Source organism: Ctenopharyngodon idella, chromosome 22 (genome assembly GCF_019924925.1).
Source record: "Ctenopharyngodon idella isolate HZGC_01 chromosome 22, HZGC01, whole genome shotgun sequence".
Taxonomy (NCBI): domain Eukaryota; kingdom Metazoa; phylum Chordata; class Actinopteri; order Cypriniformes; family Xenocyprididae; genus Ctenopharyngodon; species Ctenopharyngodon idella.
Window position 1 is genome coordinate 14,262,893 of NC_067241.1, and position 13,891 is coordinate 14,276,783.

Genomic DNA, 13,891 nt, shown 5'->3' on the forward strand with positions numbered 1-13,891 from the left:
TAATGCAGAACTGTCAGTCAGCGGCCGTGGGCGGGGCCTGAGCAGTGTGACATCACACTGCTCAGAGAATCAATACGGCTTGTCTAATGAGACTGCTTTGGTTTAATGGGGATTTTTAAAAAAGGAGTAGGTGGATTTTTATCATAGGGTGGTTGTGTTCACACACTGCCAACACACATTTATGTCCAAACACCATGTAAAAATGGATTTTGCATAATAGGTGCCCTTTAATATATGGCCTTGTTAGGAGATGATCAAAGATATTCACTTAACCTGTGACTGCTCATAATGTTTTGGCTCATCGGTGTATACTATTATAGTTTTTTGTAATATTTTTTAATTCATTTTGAATTAAATTAATTAATTTTGTTGTTTTTGTCATTTTTATAGTTTTTTTTTTTTTTTTTTTTTTTTTATTATTAAAGGTGCACTATTTCACAAGATGTAATATAAGTCTCTGGTGTCCACAGAATGTGTCTGTGAAGTTTCAGCTCAAAATACCCCATTTATTATTTATTATACCATGTTTTAACTGCCTGTTTTGGGGTGTAATCAAAAATGCGCCGATTCTGTGCGTGTACACCTTTAAATGCTCGTGCTCCCCGCCCCCAAGCTCGAGAGTCCATTAAACATTGCATAAACAATAGAATAAGTTCACACAGCTGATATAACTCTCAAAATGGATCTTTACAAAATGTTCGTGATACAGCATATCAGATCACGTAAGTATTTTGTGGATGTTTACATGCGATTCTGAATAAGTTTGATAGTGTTTCACGGCTAACGTGGCTAAAGCTACACACATGGAGAGATTTATAAAGAATGAAGATGCGTTTATGAATTATACAGACTGCAAGCGTTTAAAAATTAAAATAACGACATGGCTCTGGCCTCCGCGAATACAGTAAGAAACAATGGTAACTCTAACCACATTTAACAGTACATTAACAACATGCTAACGAAACATTTAGAAAGACAATTTACAAATATCACTAAATATATCATGATATCATGTATCATAAACAGTTATATCGCCATTGTCCTTGCTTGCTTCACAATACCTGCAGAACGTCTGATGATTCGGCTGTGCAGCTCCAGACCCTAAAGGGTTAGTTCACCCAAAAATGAAAATTCTGTCATTAATTACTCACCCTCGTGCCGTTTTACACCCGTAAGACCTTCGTTGATCTTCTGAACACAAATTAAGATATTTTTGTTTAAATCCGATGGCTCCGTGAGGCCTACATAGGGAGCAATGACATTTCCTCTCTCAAGATCCATAAAGGTACTAAAAACATATTTAAATCAGTTCATGTGAGTACAGCGGTTCAATATTAATATTATAAAGCGACGAGAATATTTTTGGTGCGCCAAAAAAAAAAAAACGACTTATTTAGTGATGGCCGATTTCAAAACACTGCTTCAGGAAGATTCGGAGCGTTATGAATCAGCGTATCGAATCATGATTCGGATCGCGTGTCAAACCGCCAAACTGCTGAAATCACGTGACTTTGGCGAATCCGAACTGCGGATTCGACACGCTGATTCATTATGCTCCGAAGCTTCATGAAACAGTGTTTTGAAATCGGCCATCACTAAATAATTCGTTATTTAGTTTTTTTTGGCACACCAAAAATATTCTCGTCGCTTTATAATATTAATATTGAACCACTGTACTCATATGAACTGATTTAAATATGTTTTTAGTACCTTTATGGATCTTGAGAGAGGAAATGTCATTGCTCCCTATGTAGGCCTCACGGAGCCATCGGATTTAAACAAAAATATCTCAATTTGCGTTCCGAAGATGAACGAAGGTCTTACGGGTGTAAAACGGCACGAGGGTGAGTAATAAATGACAGAATTTTCATTTTTGGGTGAACTAACCCTTTAATACTGGCTTGTCTAATGCTTAGAACATAGAGACAGAGCGCATTTAGTATAATCTGACCACGCCCACCGGGGGGGAAACAATCCAACCGTCTCCATTGACTTTGTATTGCGTGAGGCTGCCTCCTTGTCATTTCTGATTTATTACAAAAAACAGAACAATGTCTAAAAGCTGCTGTGTGACAAGGTGTACAGCTAACAAGCTAAAAAACCTGTATCCACTTTTGTGTCCTTAAACATTCGTTTTTTGGGGGGGTCGACAGCTTATAAAAACTTAGTTCTGGGTTTTTCAGCTTGTTTGCTGTACACCATGTCACATAGCAGCTTTCAGACATTGTTCTATTTTTTGTTATAAGCCAGAAATGACAAGGAGGCAGCCTCACACTATCAATGGGGACTGTTGGATTGTCCCCCACAGTGGGCGTGGTTTTCAGATTATGACGCGTGTCGCTCTGTCTCTATAGGCTGGTATATGCAAATGTTGGGGGCGTACATATTAATAATCACGACTGTTGCGTCACAGTCGGTGTTATGTTGAGATTCAATTTTACAATCTAGGGCACCTTTAAGTTTTAGATTTAGTTAATGATAACGACCCTGTTTCAAACATTATTATTATTTTTTGTTTAATATTTGGATTTTTTTTTTTTTTTTTCAAATGATCAATGTTCAAATATGTCCTGGTTGAAAGATCTGATAACCTTTCACACCCCATATATTTGAAATTGAAAAAGTTTGTAACATTATAAATGTCTTTACTGTCACTTTTGATCAATTTAATACATCCTTGCTGAATAAAAGTATTAATTTCTTAAAACCCCAAACTTTTGAATAGTAAATGGGCAAATTTACATTTCAGTACACCTAAAAATGAGAGAAAAGTAATTACAGCATGATAAATATATTTTAATACAGTATATATCTAAGGCTATCCTTTAAAACTAGAATGTTTACTTTTATTTTAAAAAAATATTTTTGTGAGAAATAAGTTGAAAATATCCAGGAACACACCAAGAGAAAAAAGAAAGACAAACAGAAATTGGATGCCATGTTTTATAAATATAAAATATTTTTCTATTGTAAAAATAGAACATATTTAAATGCCACATACATTAACAATTAAAACACTGACCTTTTTGTTTTACAAACTGTGTGAGCTGTATAGTTAAAAGTTTAACTTAACGGTCTTTGGCCCGGTTTCACAGACAGGGCTTAGACTAAGCCAGGATTAGGCATTAGTTCAATTTAGGGTATTTAAGTATCTTTCGTAAACATACCCTAGAAAAAAAAACATTACTAATGTGCATCTTGAACCCAAACAAATGGCTCTGACATATTCTAAGATGTCAGTACAAGTTGCTTTCAGTTAAAACAGGTCAAACATGCATTTTAGTCTAGGAATAGCTTAATCCTTGTCTGTGAAACCAGGGGTTTATTAGATAAAAAATTAAGCACAGGTGCAATTATCAATTTATACACTGAAAAATAAAAATATAAATAAATTGCATTACAAATGTACCAAAAATCTAAATTATTTAAATGCTAAAATTGCATTTTATGCTTTCGCCAATTACATTTGTCAAGTTAAAAACTATCATTGGACAGTTGATTACACAGAAATAACCACTGAACATGACACTCCTAGTTCTCTATAACATGCCATTTGCATAGCGAACAGATTCTTCTTCATTTGCAGCAGCTGCATCTCTGCGGGACCAGACACCATCACTGCTTCTTACTGAACTCCTCCAGTGCTTTATTGACTAGACCAGAGGTGATCGCATTACGAACCAACACGCAGTGAACACCTGAAAGAGCGGAAAACAGCTGGTGAATCAACCGAACGAACAGTCTCCAACTTTCATCACACAGTTCAAGATCTCTGAAGCAGCTATAAAGGTTTGTGGCGGAGAATAAGCCAAGACCTACCTAGTTTGCCAACCTCCACGATGTTCCTATCCTCATCATCAAAGAACATCATGTCAGAAAACTGGACGCCACTGTCAGCTTTCAGCCTGGAGACAGAAGAGACAGAACAACAGTTGTCAGATGGTCGAAGGTAGACGCACACACACATGTTGGTACATCTTTCATAATGAGGACATTCAATAGACGTAACGGTTTTTATACTGAGCTAATGAGATTATCCATCCCCTAACTATGGAAGCTTGTTTCCACCACTGAATAAAAAATAAAAAACATAATTGTGAATTTTTATCTCCCAGTCAAAATATAAATTTGCAATTGCAAGAAATAAAGTCAAAATTCTTTTCTCAGAATTGTGACAAATAAACTTAAAATTGTGAGTTAAGTTCAATTCTGAGGAAAAAAAGACTGACTTTTCTCAGAATTGCGAGTTTATATCACACAATTCTGACTATATAACGCAATTGTGACTTAATATCATGCAATTCTGACTTTATAACTCGTAATTGCGACTATCACACAATTCTGACTTTATAACACAATTGCGACTTTATTTTACGCAATTCTGATTTTTTAACTCGTAATTGCGACTTTATATCTCACAATTCTGACTTTATAACTCATAATTGCAACTTTATTTTACGCAATTCTGACTTTTTAACTCATAATTGCGATTTTATATCTCACAATTCTGACTTTATAACACAATTGCGACTTTATCACACAATTTTGACTATATCACACAATTCTGACTTTATAACCCATAATTACAACTTTATTTTATGCAATTCTGACTTTTTAAAACACAATTGCGACTTTATCACGCAATTCTGACTTTATAACCCATAATTACAACTTTATTTTATGCAATTCTGACTTTTTAAAACACAATTGCGACTTTATCACGCAATTCGGACTTTATAACTCGTAATTGCGACTACACAATTCTGACTTTATAACACAATTGCGACTTTATATCTCACAATTCTGACTTTATAACTCATAATTGTGACTATAATCATGACTATATGACGCAATTCTGACTTTATAACCCATAACTGCAACTTTATTTTACGCAATTCTGACTTTAACTCGTAATTGCGACTATCACACGATTCTGACTTTATAACACAATTGCGACTTTATCACACAATTGTGAATTTATCACACAATTCTGACTTTATAACTCATAATTGCGACTTTATATCACACAATTCTGAATTTATATCACACAATTGCAACTTTATCACACAATTCTGACTTTAAATCAAACACAATTCTGACTTTATAACTCACAATTCTGACTGCAATTGCGAGTTTATATCATGCAATTCTGACAGAAAAGTCAGAATTGCGAGATGCAAACTCACAATTGCCAGAAAAAAAAGTCAGAATTGTGAGATGAAAAAAAATCGCAATTACCTTTTATTTTTTTATTCAGTGGCGGAAACAAGCTTCCATACCCGACCCTAAATTTACCCATCACATAAAACTTTCTGCATTTTTAAATGCATAAAAAATCATTTAAAAATGTTTATTTAGCATTTTGCATTCCAAGGACGTCGACATGTCCTCATAATAAACACCACAGTATAAAGCCTGCGGTTCTCATAATGTAGGTCAAACCAGTGAATGGATAGGCACACGCACACACACCTCGTGAGCAAGATACCATGTGCAAAGACAGACACATGCACTATTTTGTCACGATTGTCACATTATTATAACAGAACTGTGAAATGACACTATATAAGAATTTTTACAGGGTATTCAGGGTGGTTGCTATGGGACTGATTACTGGCCAAATTCAAAAAAGTCCATCCTATACAGTACCTTTTAAAGTGAGTGACCTTTGACCCAGGGTAGATCTCCTTAAAGGTGATGTATTGGTTGAGTTTATAGAGTGAGAGCAGCTGATTGGCTCCTTCCGTCTCGGTGGTTCTTTGAAAAACAGAGAAAGAACACAGCTTTAATATATGTATCAGATCAGAAGATATTTTTCTGATTTGCAAGATCATCTGAAATCTTACCGTGATGCAATGCCGATCTTGAATCCCTGACTATGGAGTGAGCTCAGGATCTTTTCAGTATCGTGATAAATGGAAACCTTGGTACGTGTTGAATCCCGCACAGTGCCGCTGGAGACAGAAACAACAACATTCTTATTCTTCTTTAAATAAAAAGAACAAACAATGAATTAACACTATAACTGAAGAAGACAAACCTGTCATCGATGTGAAAAGGTGGATTAACATTAGTGTCAACCCAGAACGGCCAGAGGGTGTAATCTATTTAAACCAGAGAGAGAAAAAAAAAAAGAAAATAATAATAATAATATATATATCACCCTTTTTATAAAAGGTAAAAATAGTTTTGACTATACATTGTATTTATAAAATATTAATATTACCACACACAGATACTACAGTTATTGTTACGGTTATTTGGTATCAGCCACGTATGTATTCTATGATGTCTACATATGAATGATGACATAAAGGAAGAGTATTTCTCTCATTTACTGAGGCTTATAAAACCATACTGTTATTCTAAAGTAAAACGCTAAACATTGACTGTGGAAACTTACCGAGGTCGAACACTATTAATTTCGGTTTAGACATCTTTGATTAGCGACTGACACGGAGAAAAACTTCAAATCAAATCACATGGAAAATACAGAACAGACTTCTTTCGTTTACCGGTAATGCGGAAGTGGCGCCATGACGTCATCGAAACGTACGTGGTTACGTGGTTTTGATGTTTTCAAACTGTCTTCTTTGACAACAACAATAATAATAACCGTATAGAACTATATTTCATACTTTATAATATAAAATTATTTAAGTTTATTAATAATGTCTATATATTTAGATACATATACATACATTTGGATTCAGAAAAAAAAATCAGGTAAACAAAATAAAGATTCTGAAAGCTTTTGTTTGAAGTTTACATAAATTTGTTATGGTTTAACAGAAGCAAAAAAAAAAGGCATATTATGAATAGTAAGTTTGTAAAAGACAATATAAACAAAGCAGAATATAAAGCTGATTTGTCTTCCTCTCGTATCGTGTCCTTCATCACACTCAAAGCTTTTAAGCGTGCCGAGTCTCTCTGTCAGATGCTGTATATTACTGGACTAATGTAGTGAATAGTGAATGAGAGTATGGGACGATTTCAGGTTCAGAGAAAAAACAGCAGCTGGTACCACAAAATGGCTACCATTAAAACCAGACCTCAACAAACGATGAAATTATTTTCTCACTTTTCCTCTTCATTTGCCTTTATCATGATTTTTTTTAAAATATATACATAGTGGACAGAAATGTAAAGTTGTTTTATTTTTATTATATATGGGCCACTCTACAGAATTGGTACAAACTGCTGTCCCACAACCAAAAAACACATTTAAAAAGCATTTATGTATTCAAATTGTAGATGTTAACTAAGATCCTTCTATTATCTATTGAATCCCACAAAAATATTTAAAATATCAGTAAGCATAATATATATAATAAATTCATCATTTATTGGGTACTTAAACTGGGAGGTGGCTGTCCAGAATCCCTAACCCCTAAATTTCATCTTGTGAATATATCGAAATAATTTTTTTCCATCGATGTTTTAAAAAATAAATAAATAAAATAAAAAAATTGATTTTGTTTAAAAAAGTAAAAAAAATTTTTTTTAATTTTTAAAATTTTTAATGTTTTTTAATGTTTTATTTTTAAACCGTGAAACTTTATGTAAAAAAAACAATGTGTCGTATTTTCATGTCACTACCGAAACAGTGTATATTTTATTCCATTGGCTGAGATTGATTTTAACCACACCCCGACATTATGATCAGGAAATATTCCTGTCCCTTCCTCTCATAGCCTCTCTTTCATAGTAGATAGGTACCATCATTTTGAGTTAAATGTGTTCAAAAGTCACAACCGAAACACGTGGTGAAGTTTCGGTTGTGACATCATTGTTTTTTGAGTGTTATTCAATAAAATTTAGTTGTTTTTTTTTCCTGTGTACAACTGTTCAGAACTGTGCTAGCTAACCATGTGCTTATTAGCATCTTTGAGCTAAGCTCAAAAGTATCTAAAATCGTCACGACCGAAACACATCATCATTGTTTTGGTAGTGACAAAAGGGAACATTTATTTGGGGGAAATAAACAAAATTTTAGTACAGTTGTGCAAATCATTAGTATTTTAATGTTTTAGTAGTGTTTTAGTATGAGAGTTAAAATTCTGTAATGAGATATTGTGGCTACCAACAGTCACTACCGAAAATATGCAGTCACGACTGAAACATGGGATGTTTTGTCAAAAATAAAGTACACTGAATTACAAACTAAGATGTTATGATATTTTGGTTCAATGTGTATCCAAACTAGTGAATCCTTAACTTTGAAATGAGTATGATAAACTTTATGCCTTTTATAAAGAAAGATTGGATTAAAAATACAACAAATCTCATAAATTACACTTGACATATTGTTAAAATGGTAACTGTTATTGATTTACCTGTGAAAACCTTTTAAAATATATATGTACAAGGAAGATATAGACAAAATCTTAGTAGATCAATGTAACCCTTCTGGTTAAATTATTTATTATTGTGTTTCGGTAGTGACAAATAAACTTCAGTACTGAGAATAAACATTTAGCAAGCTACTTTTAAAAACCTTTGGATAGCACTTGCTATTTTCTAAAAAGTTTGGTATTTGTTCTTGGAAAAAGACACTGGTGAAAGTTGTGAAGAATCAAACACATACCACAAGCATATCAAGGAATAATGTCATTCAGAAACCAGGAACACTGACAACAATGCTTAACCAATTGTAATATTTTATTAAAATTTAAGGATGAGGCCGGGAGGAAGGAGGAACGCACTGTCATAGAGTCCTCGCTGCTGTGGGGAATCCGCGATGCCATCGAGCATGGCTGAACAGAGTCTGCCGCCATGGATGCAGGCTGGAGTGAGTTGCCAGAGGGACGGCCGAATTTGCTGCCAACCGCCTGGGGAGTGGAGGGGTGGCTGCCCGCAGTCCGTGAGGGAGCGGAGGAGTCACCGCCGTTCGCTGAGGCCGGAGCCTGTCATAGGGAATGGGGGACTCCTGCCGGCTGCCCGAACATGGAAGAGCCGTCTCCTTGCGGCCACCAGGCGGCGGAAGAGTATCGAGCCGTCCACTGAGGGCTCTCCAGCGCCGCCGCCAGGCATCGCGGAGGAGTTCACCCAGCAGGTGCAGGACTGGATGACAGTGCGTTTTGGGAACCGGACCTCCTCACCCTCATCCATTAATGTCGGCCGGTTCCCGCCTCCTTCCTCCCTGATCTTACTAACCTCGCTATGTACTTTTTAAAAATCTGATCTGTTTTTTTTTTTTATTTGTGCACCATTTTTAACCGGTGCTGTGCATTTGTTTTTACTTATGCACAAGTTCCTCATTGAGGATTGCCAGCTGCCTCAGGAAGTCTATGTCAGGCTTGATGTATTTCACCTTTACCAGATAATCAATGGCATCCTCCACAATCATGTTATGGTGGATCATGAGGTATGCCAGAAAAAGTGTAGGAGCGTAGTTGACACCATCTGTGCAGTGAATGAACACCTTATCTGTGGAAATAAAAACAGAAAGACCGTCAAAAAAAAATTCCCAAACAGTTTGTCACTGCAAAACACTTGATAAAAGTTCTTACTTTCTGAGTTTTTCTTGGCCTTGTGGATAAATTTGGCAGCTGGCAAGAAGTATTTGCTGATGTTGGAAGCCTTTGTTGTAGGCAAGCCACAATAACGGATCTTAATTCCTCTGTAATAACTCGCTCCTGTGTCAACTGTGTCTTTCACGTCTTTCTCCCATGGCATTCCCAACAAGATCCTCAGTTTCTTTTTCATAGCCGCAGCATTCAGGATGTGAGTAATGCCCAGCTCTTTCATTCTCATTCGGTCCCTTGCTGTCTCTCTGCACAAAAACACAACAGTCTAGATTAGTCTTTCGCTAATGAGGATTTACAATATAGAAATATAATTGTGTTTGATTCCTGTTCATACTCCTGCATTACATTATTAATCACATGGTTTATATTAGACAAAGGTGGGTTGTAGACTTACTCATTTCCAATGAAGATGTTGTTCCAGACCTGAGTGACAGGTTTGTAACGCATTGTACAGGCCTTCACACGCCTGTACAATTGAAAACCTTCTTCTTCTGGAAATGGATCCTGCTTGGAAGTGCTTGCATTAGGTTTTGGCACAGCACTGCTTGGACCTGGGACACACGATTCATCTGAATCAACCAGATCCAGTTCAGGAACGCTTGGAACCAGGTCACATGATTCATCAGAATCAGACAGATCCAGATCAGGAATGCTTGGAACCAGGTGACATGGTTCATCTGAATTAAACAGCAGATCCAGTTCAGATTCCAGCTCAAGAACGCATGGAACCGGGACACACAATTGTTCTGGATCAACCACATCCAAATCAGGTTCCATCTCAGAAACGCTTGGAACCGGAACACATGATTCCTCTGGATCAGCCTGATCGAATTCAGGTTCCATCTCAGAAACGCTTGGAACCGGAACACATGATTCCTCTGGATCAGCCTGATCGAATTCAGGTTCCATCTCAGGAACGCTTGGAACCGGAACCAGATCCATTTCAGATGTTTGCTCAGGAGTGCTTGCATCTGGAACGCACACTGGCTCAGGAACTGCCGGATCCCTCCAAAAAAGCATTTTAAAGAATGCACCAATTTTGTTCATCATCCATCCATTGGTACTTTCTGAAAATAGAAGAAAACAAATAATATGTTATTAGAATTATCTCTAACCACAGATTTCTAACCATTTCTTTTGCATCTCATTTGTTCTGTACACACACAGTTCAAATGCTCTGTAGACATTTACCTTTTGTGCTGTTCTCAGGGGTTTCAGGAGAAGCGTCCATGCCACTCTGATCGATCCCACTGCTGCTCCCTGACACTTCTGTTGAAGGCCCTGCTGACTCGGCCAGATCTTCAGACACCAGTGTAGGGCTCTTCAAATCTGAGATGGCATCATCGACGTCAACCTCCTGACCTTCTGAGGACATAGTTTCTGGCTCGGAACTGCTTGGACCTGGGAGACTGGACTCATCAGGATCAACCAGATCCAATTCAGGTTCCGGCTCAGGAGTGCTCACATCTGGAACGCACAAAGGCTCTGGAATAGTCGGATCTTTCCCAAAAAGCTTTTTGAAGAATGCACAAATTTTGTTCTTCTTCACTTTAGTACTTTCTGAAAAAGAAGAAAATAAATATATTATCATAAACATCTCTAACCACAGATCAAACATGAATAATTAGTCCAACTTGAAAGTCATTTGTGTTTGCATCTCATTTGTTCTGTACACACACAGTTCAGTAATTTACAGGAGTGACAACCGCATTCTACAACTGAATTAACTCCCGAAAAATGGAAGTAGTGACAACCGCATCTCAAAATGCTCTGTTGATATTTACTTTTTGGGCTGTTCTCTTCAGAGGTTTCAAGAGAAGCGTCCATCTTCAGATCTTCAGACACCAGTGTAGGGCTCTTCAAATCTGTGATGGCATCATTGTCATCAACTTCCCGACCTAAAGGCTCGGAACTGCTTGGACCTGGGACACTTGACTCATCTGGATCAACCAGGTCCAATTCAGGTTCCGGCTCAGGAACTCTTGGAACCGGGTCACACGGTTCCTCTAGATCAACCAGGCCCAATTCAGGTTCTGGCTCAGAACTGCTTGGACCTGGGACACTTGACTCCTCTGGTTCAGGTTCCGGCTCAGGAACACTTGGAAATGGGACACTTGATGGCTCAGTATCGACCAGATCCAGTTCAGATGTTGGCTCAGGAGTGCTTGCATCTGCGACATACACTGGCTCTGGAACAGCCGGATCCCTCCAGAAAAGCCTTTTAAAGAATGTACCAATCGTGTTCATCCACCCATTGGTACTTTCTGAAAAAAAGCAACAATAAACAAATAATATGTTAATAGAAACATCTCTAACAACAGATTACCCTAGTGAAAAAAATATATATTTGAAATACATTTATTTTGTGCTAAGTATGCAACTTATACATTTACATATTTATGTGATAAATAAAAATACCCTGCAATTGTACTTTTGCTATACTAAACTGGAATACTTAAAGTCTGCTACATTGGAACAACAAATTTTGTACTTAATGCACTTTAATTGTGCTGAGATCCAACTAAAGATATACTGAAGTATATTTGATTGTGCTTTTATGTTGCATTTTGTCTGGTGGATTTGGAAGACATTTCTATGTGCATCTAATTGTAATGTTGCATCTCAAATGCTCTGTTGACATTCACCTGTTGGGCGGTTCTCAGGGGCTTCAAGAGAAGCGTCCATGCCACTGCTGCTCTCTCCCACTTCAGTTGAAGGCCCTGCTGGGTCAGTCAGACCTTCACACACCCGTGACACCAACTCTGAGACGACATTTTTGACATCAGTCTCCAGCTGCTTCTCTTTCTTCTCACATTCACAGACGGATGTTGCGTTGTTCTTATCAGCAACAAGCTTCACAACATTCCCCTCTAAAGCGCAGTAACTGACTGAGATGGCTTTGTCAGTCTCAGCCTGCAGCTCCAGATGTATCTGTGCCGACCGATCGGTACCGATAAGGTCGTAGATGGCATCGGTGATCTGAAACTCCAACTCCACACCTTCCTCATCTGGTACCCAGCAACTTTCACTGCAGTAGAATTCACCGTTGAGATATATCTCCAAACACACTTCTCTGAAGTTAGTAGCCATTGTATGTGTGTTTCTGCTGACAAATCAAAGAAATGATAAAATCAGATATACAGTTGTTGTCAAACTGTATACACACTGTAAGTGACTCTGTACAGTTTGGGTCTATAAACTATGTATGAACACGCCGAATATAGACTCTGTATAGAATGTCGTCTTACACAATGTTTCTACTATAATGCACTAGTAGATATAACGCTAAAACTCAATACTGCTCTGTGAACTGATAGAAGCTGTAAAGCTGTAAAAAACTAGAATTCTGGCTTTTATGCTGTTATGCTATGTGACGTAAGCAGAGGCGTTCCACGGTTCCCATAGAAACGATTTGTTTGGCGTTAGGCTTGTTTTTTTTTTTTTTTTTTTTTTTTTTTTTTAGTAACATAAGAACATTGTCAAGGAATTGCATACAAATACACACACACACACACATTTATATATATATATTTAATATATATATATATATAAAATACAGTAGGCTTGTTCGAGATGCGTTGGCGCTGCGTATGACATCAAAGCACCGCGACTCCGCGAGAGCGATTCAAGTTAAGCTTTGGATTGATGTGGAATATTTATTTAATATGTTAAGTGGAATCCAAATTAATATAGAGAAAAGAGATGTTATTTTTTATTATGACAAAAAAGGTATAGATAAGAGTCATGTGTTTATGTTAAATCTTATAATATTACTTGGTAAATTTCATATACACAAATGTAAATGGTCTGAAAGGATACCTAATATCACCCATTTCAAGGCTGACATGAAGATTTATTTTGAAACATTACAAGGACTGTCAAACCGCAAAGCAATCAGAACTATAAACATTTACAAAGACTTAAATTCCTCTTCTTTAATTTAAATATACATGTATACCCTTTTTTTTTTTTTTTTTTTTTCCTTTCTTTTTTTCCTCTAATTTCTGGAAATATTTTTTTTTTATATTTTTGATATGAATGTTACTGTTCGCAATATATAATAACTAAGGTAAAAGTGTTATTGATTCATGATGATATGAAACTCTTCAGAGCATTATCTGTGAAACATTTATATCTGTTGAATATATGTGAAATTTGTACAATAAATAATTTTGGGAAAAAAAAAAAAAAAGATTCAAGTTAAGCGCCTAATAGCAGAGGAGCTCAACGGTTTGTTTCGTGAAATCTCTAGCTACTAATATATATATATATATATATATATATATATATATATATATATATATATAAATTAAATACTTTAAAAAAAAATTCCTGTACTCAATTCCTGTACTCGTTAATGA

General features: G+C 36.4%; 2 protein-coding genes across 2 annotated transcripts; both read right to left on the minus strand.

Annotated features, from left to right (window-relative positions):
- Nucleotides 1-2,929: 2,929 nt before the first annotated feature.
- mdp1 (magnesium dependent phosphatase 1) lies at nucleotides 2,930-6,569 on the minus strand. The gene is made up of 6 exons (XM_051880711.1): nucleotides 6,404-6,569; nucleotides 6,041-6,104; nucleotides 5,847-5,954; nucleotides 5,650-5,757; nucleotides 3,820-3,905; nucleotides 2,930-3,698 (listed from the first exon to the last, which is right to left on the minus strand). The coding sequence occupies exons 1-6, from the start codon at nucleotides 6,435-6,437 to the stop codon at nucleotides 3,616-3,618; spliced, it is 483 nt and encodes a 160-aa protein (XP_051736671.1). The 5' UTR covers nucleotides 6,438-6,569; the 3' UTR covers nucleotides 2,930-3,615.
- Nucleotides 6,570-9,238: 2,669 nt separating this feature from the next.
- On the minus strand, nucleotides 9,239-9,874 carry si:ch211-121a2.2 (uncharacterized protein LOC564515 homolog). The gene is made up of 2 exons (XM_051880713.1): nucleotides 9,513-9,874; nucleotides 9,239-9,429 (listed from the first exon to the last, which is right to left on the minus strand). The coding sequence occupies exons 1-2, from the start codon at nucleotides 9,754-9,756 to the stop codon at nucleotides 9,239-9,241; spliced, it is 435 nt and encodes a 144-aa protein (XP_051736673.1). The 5' UTR covers nucleotides 9,757-9,874.
- Nucleotides 9,875-13,891: the final 4,017 nt, after the last annotated feature.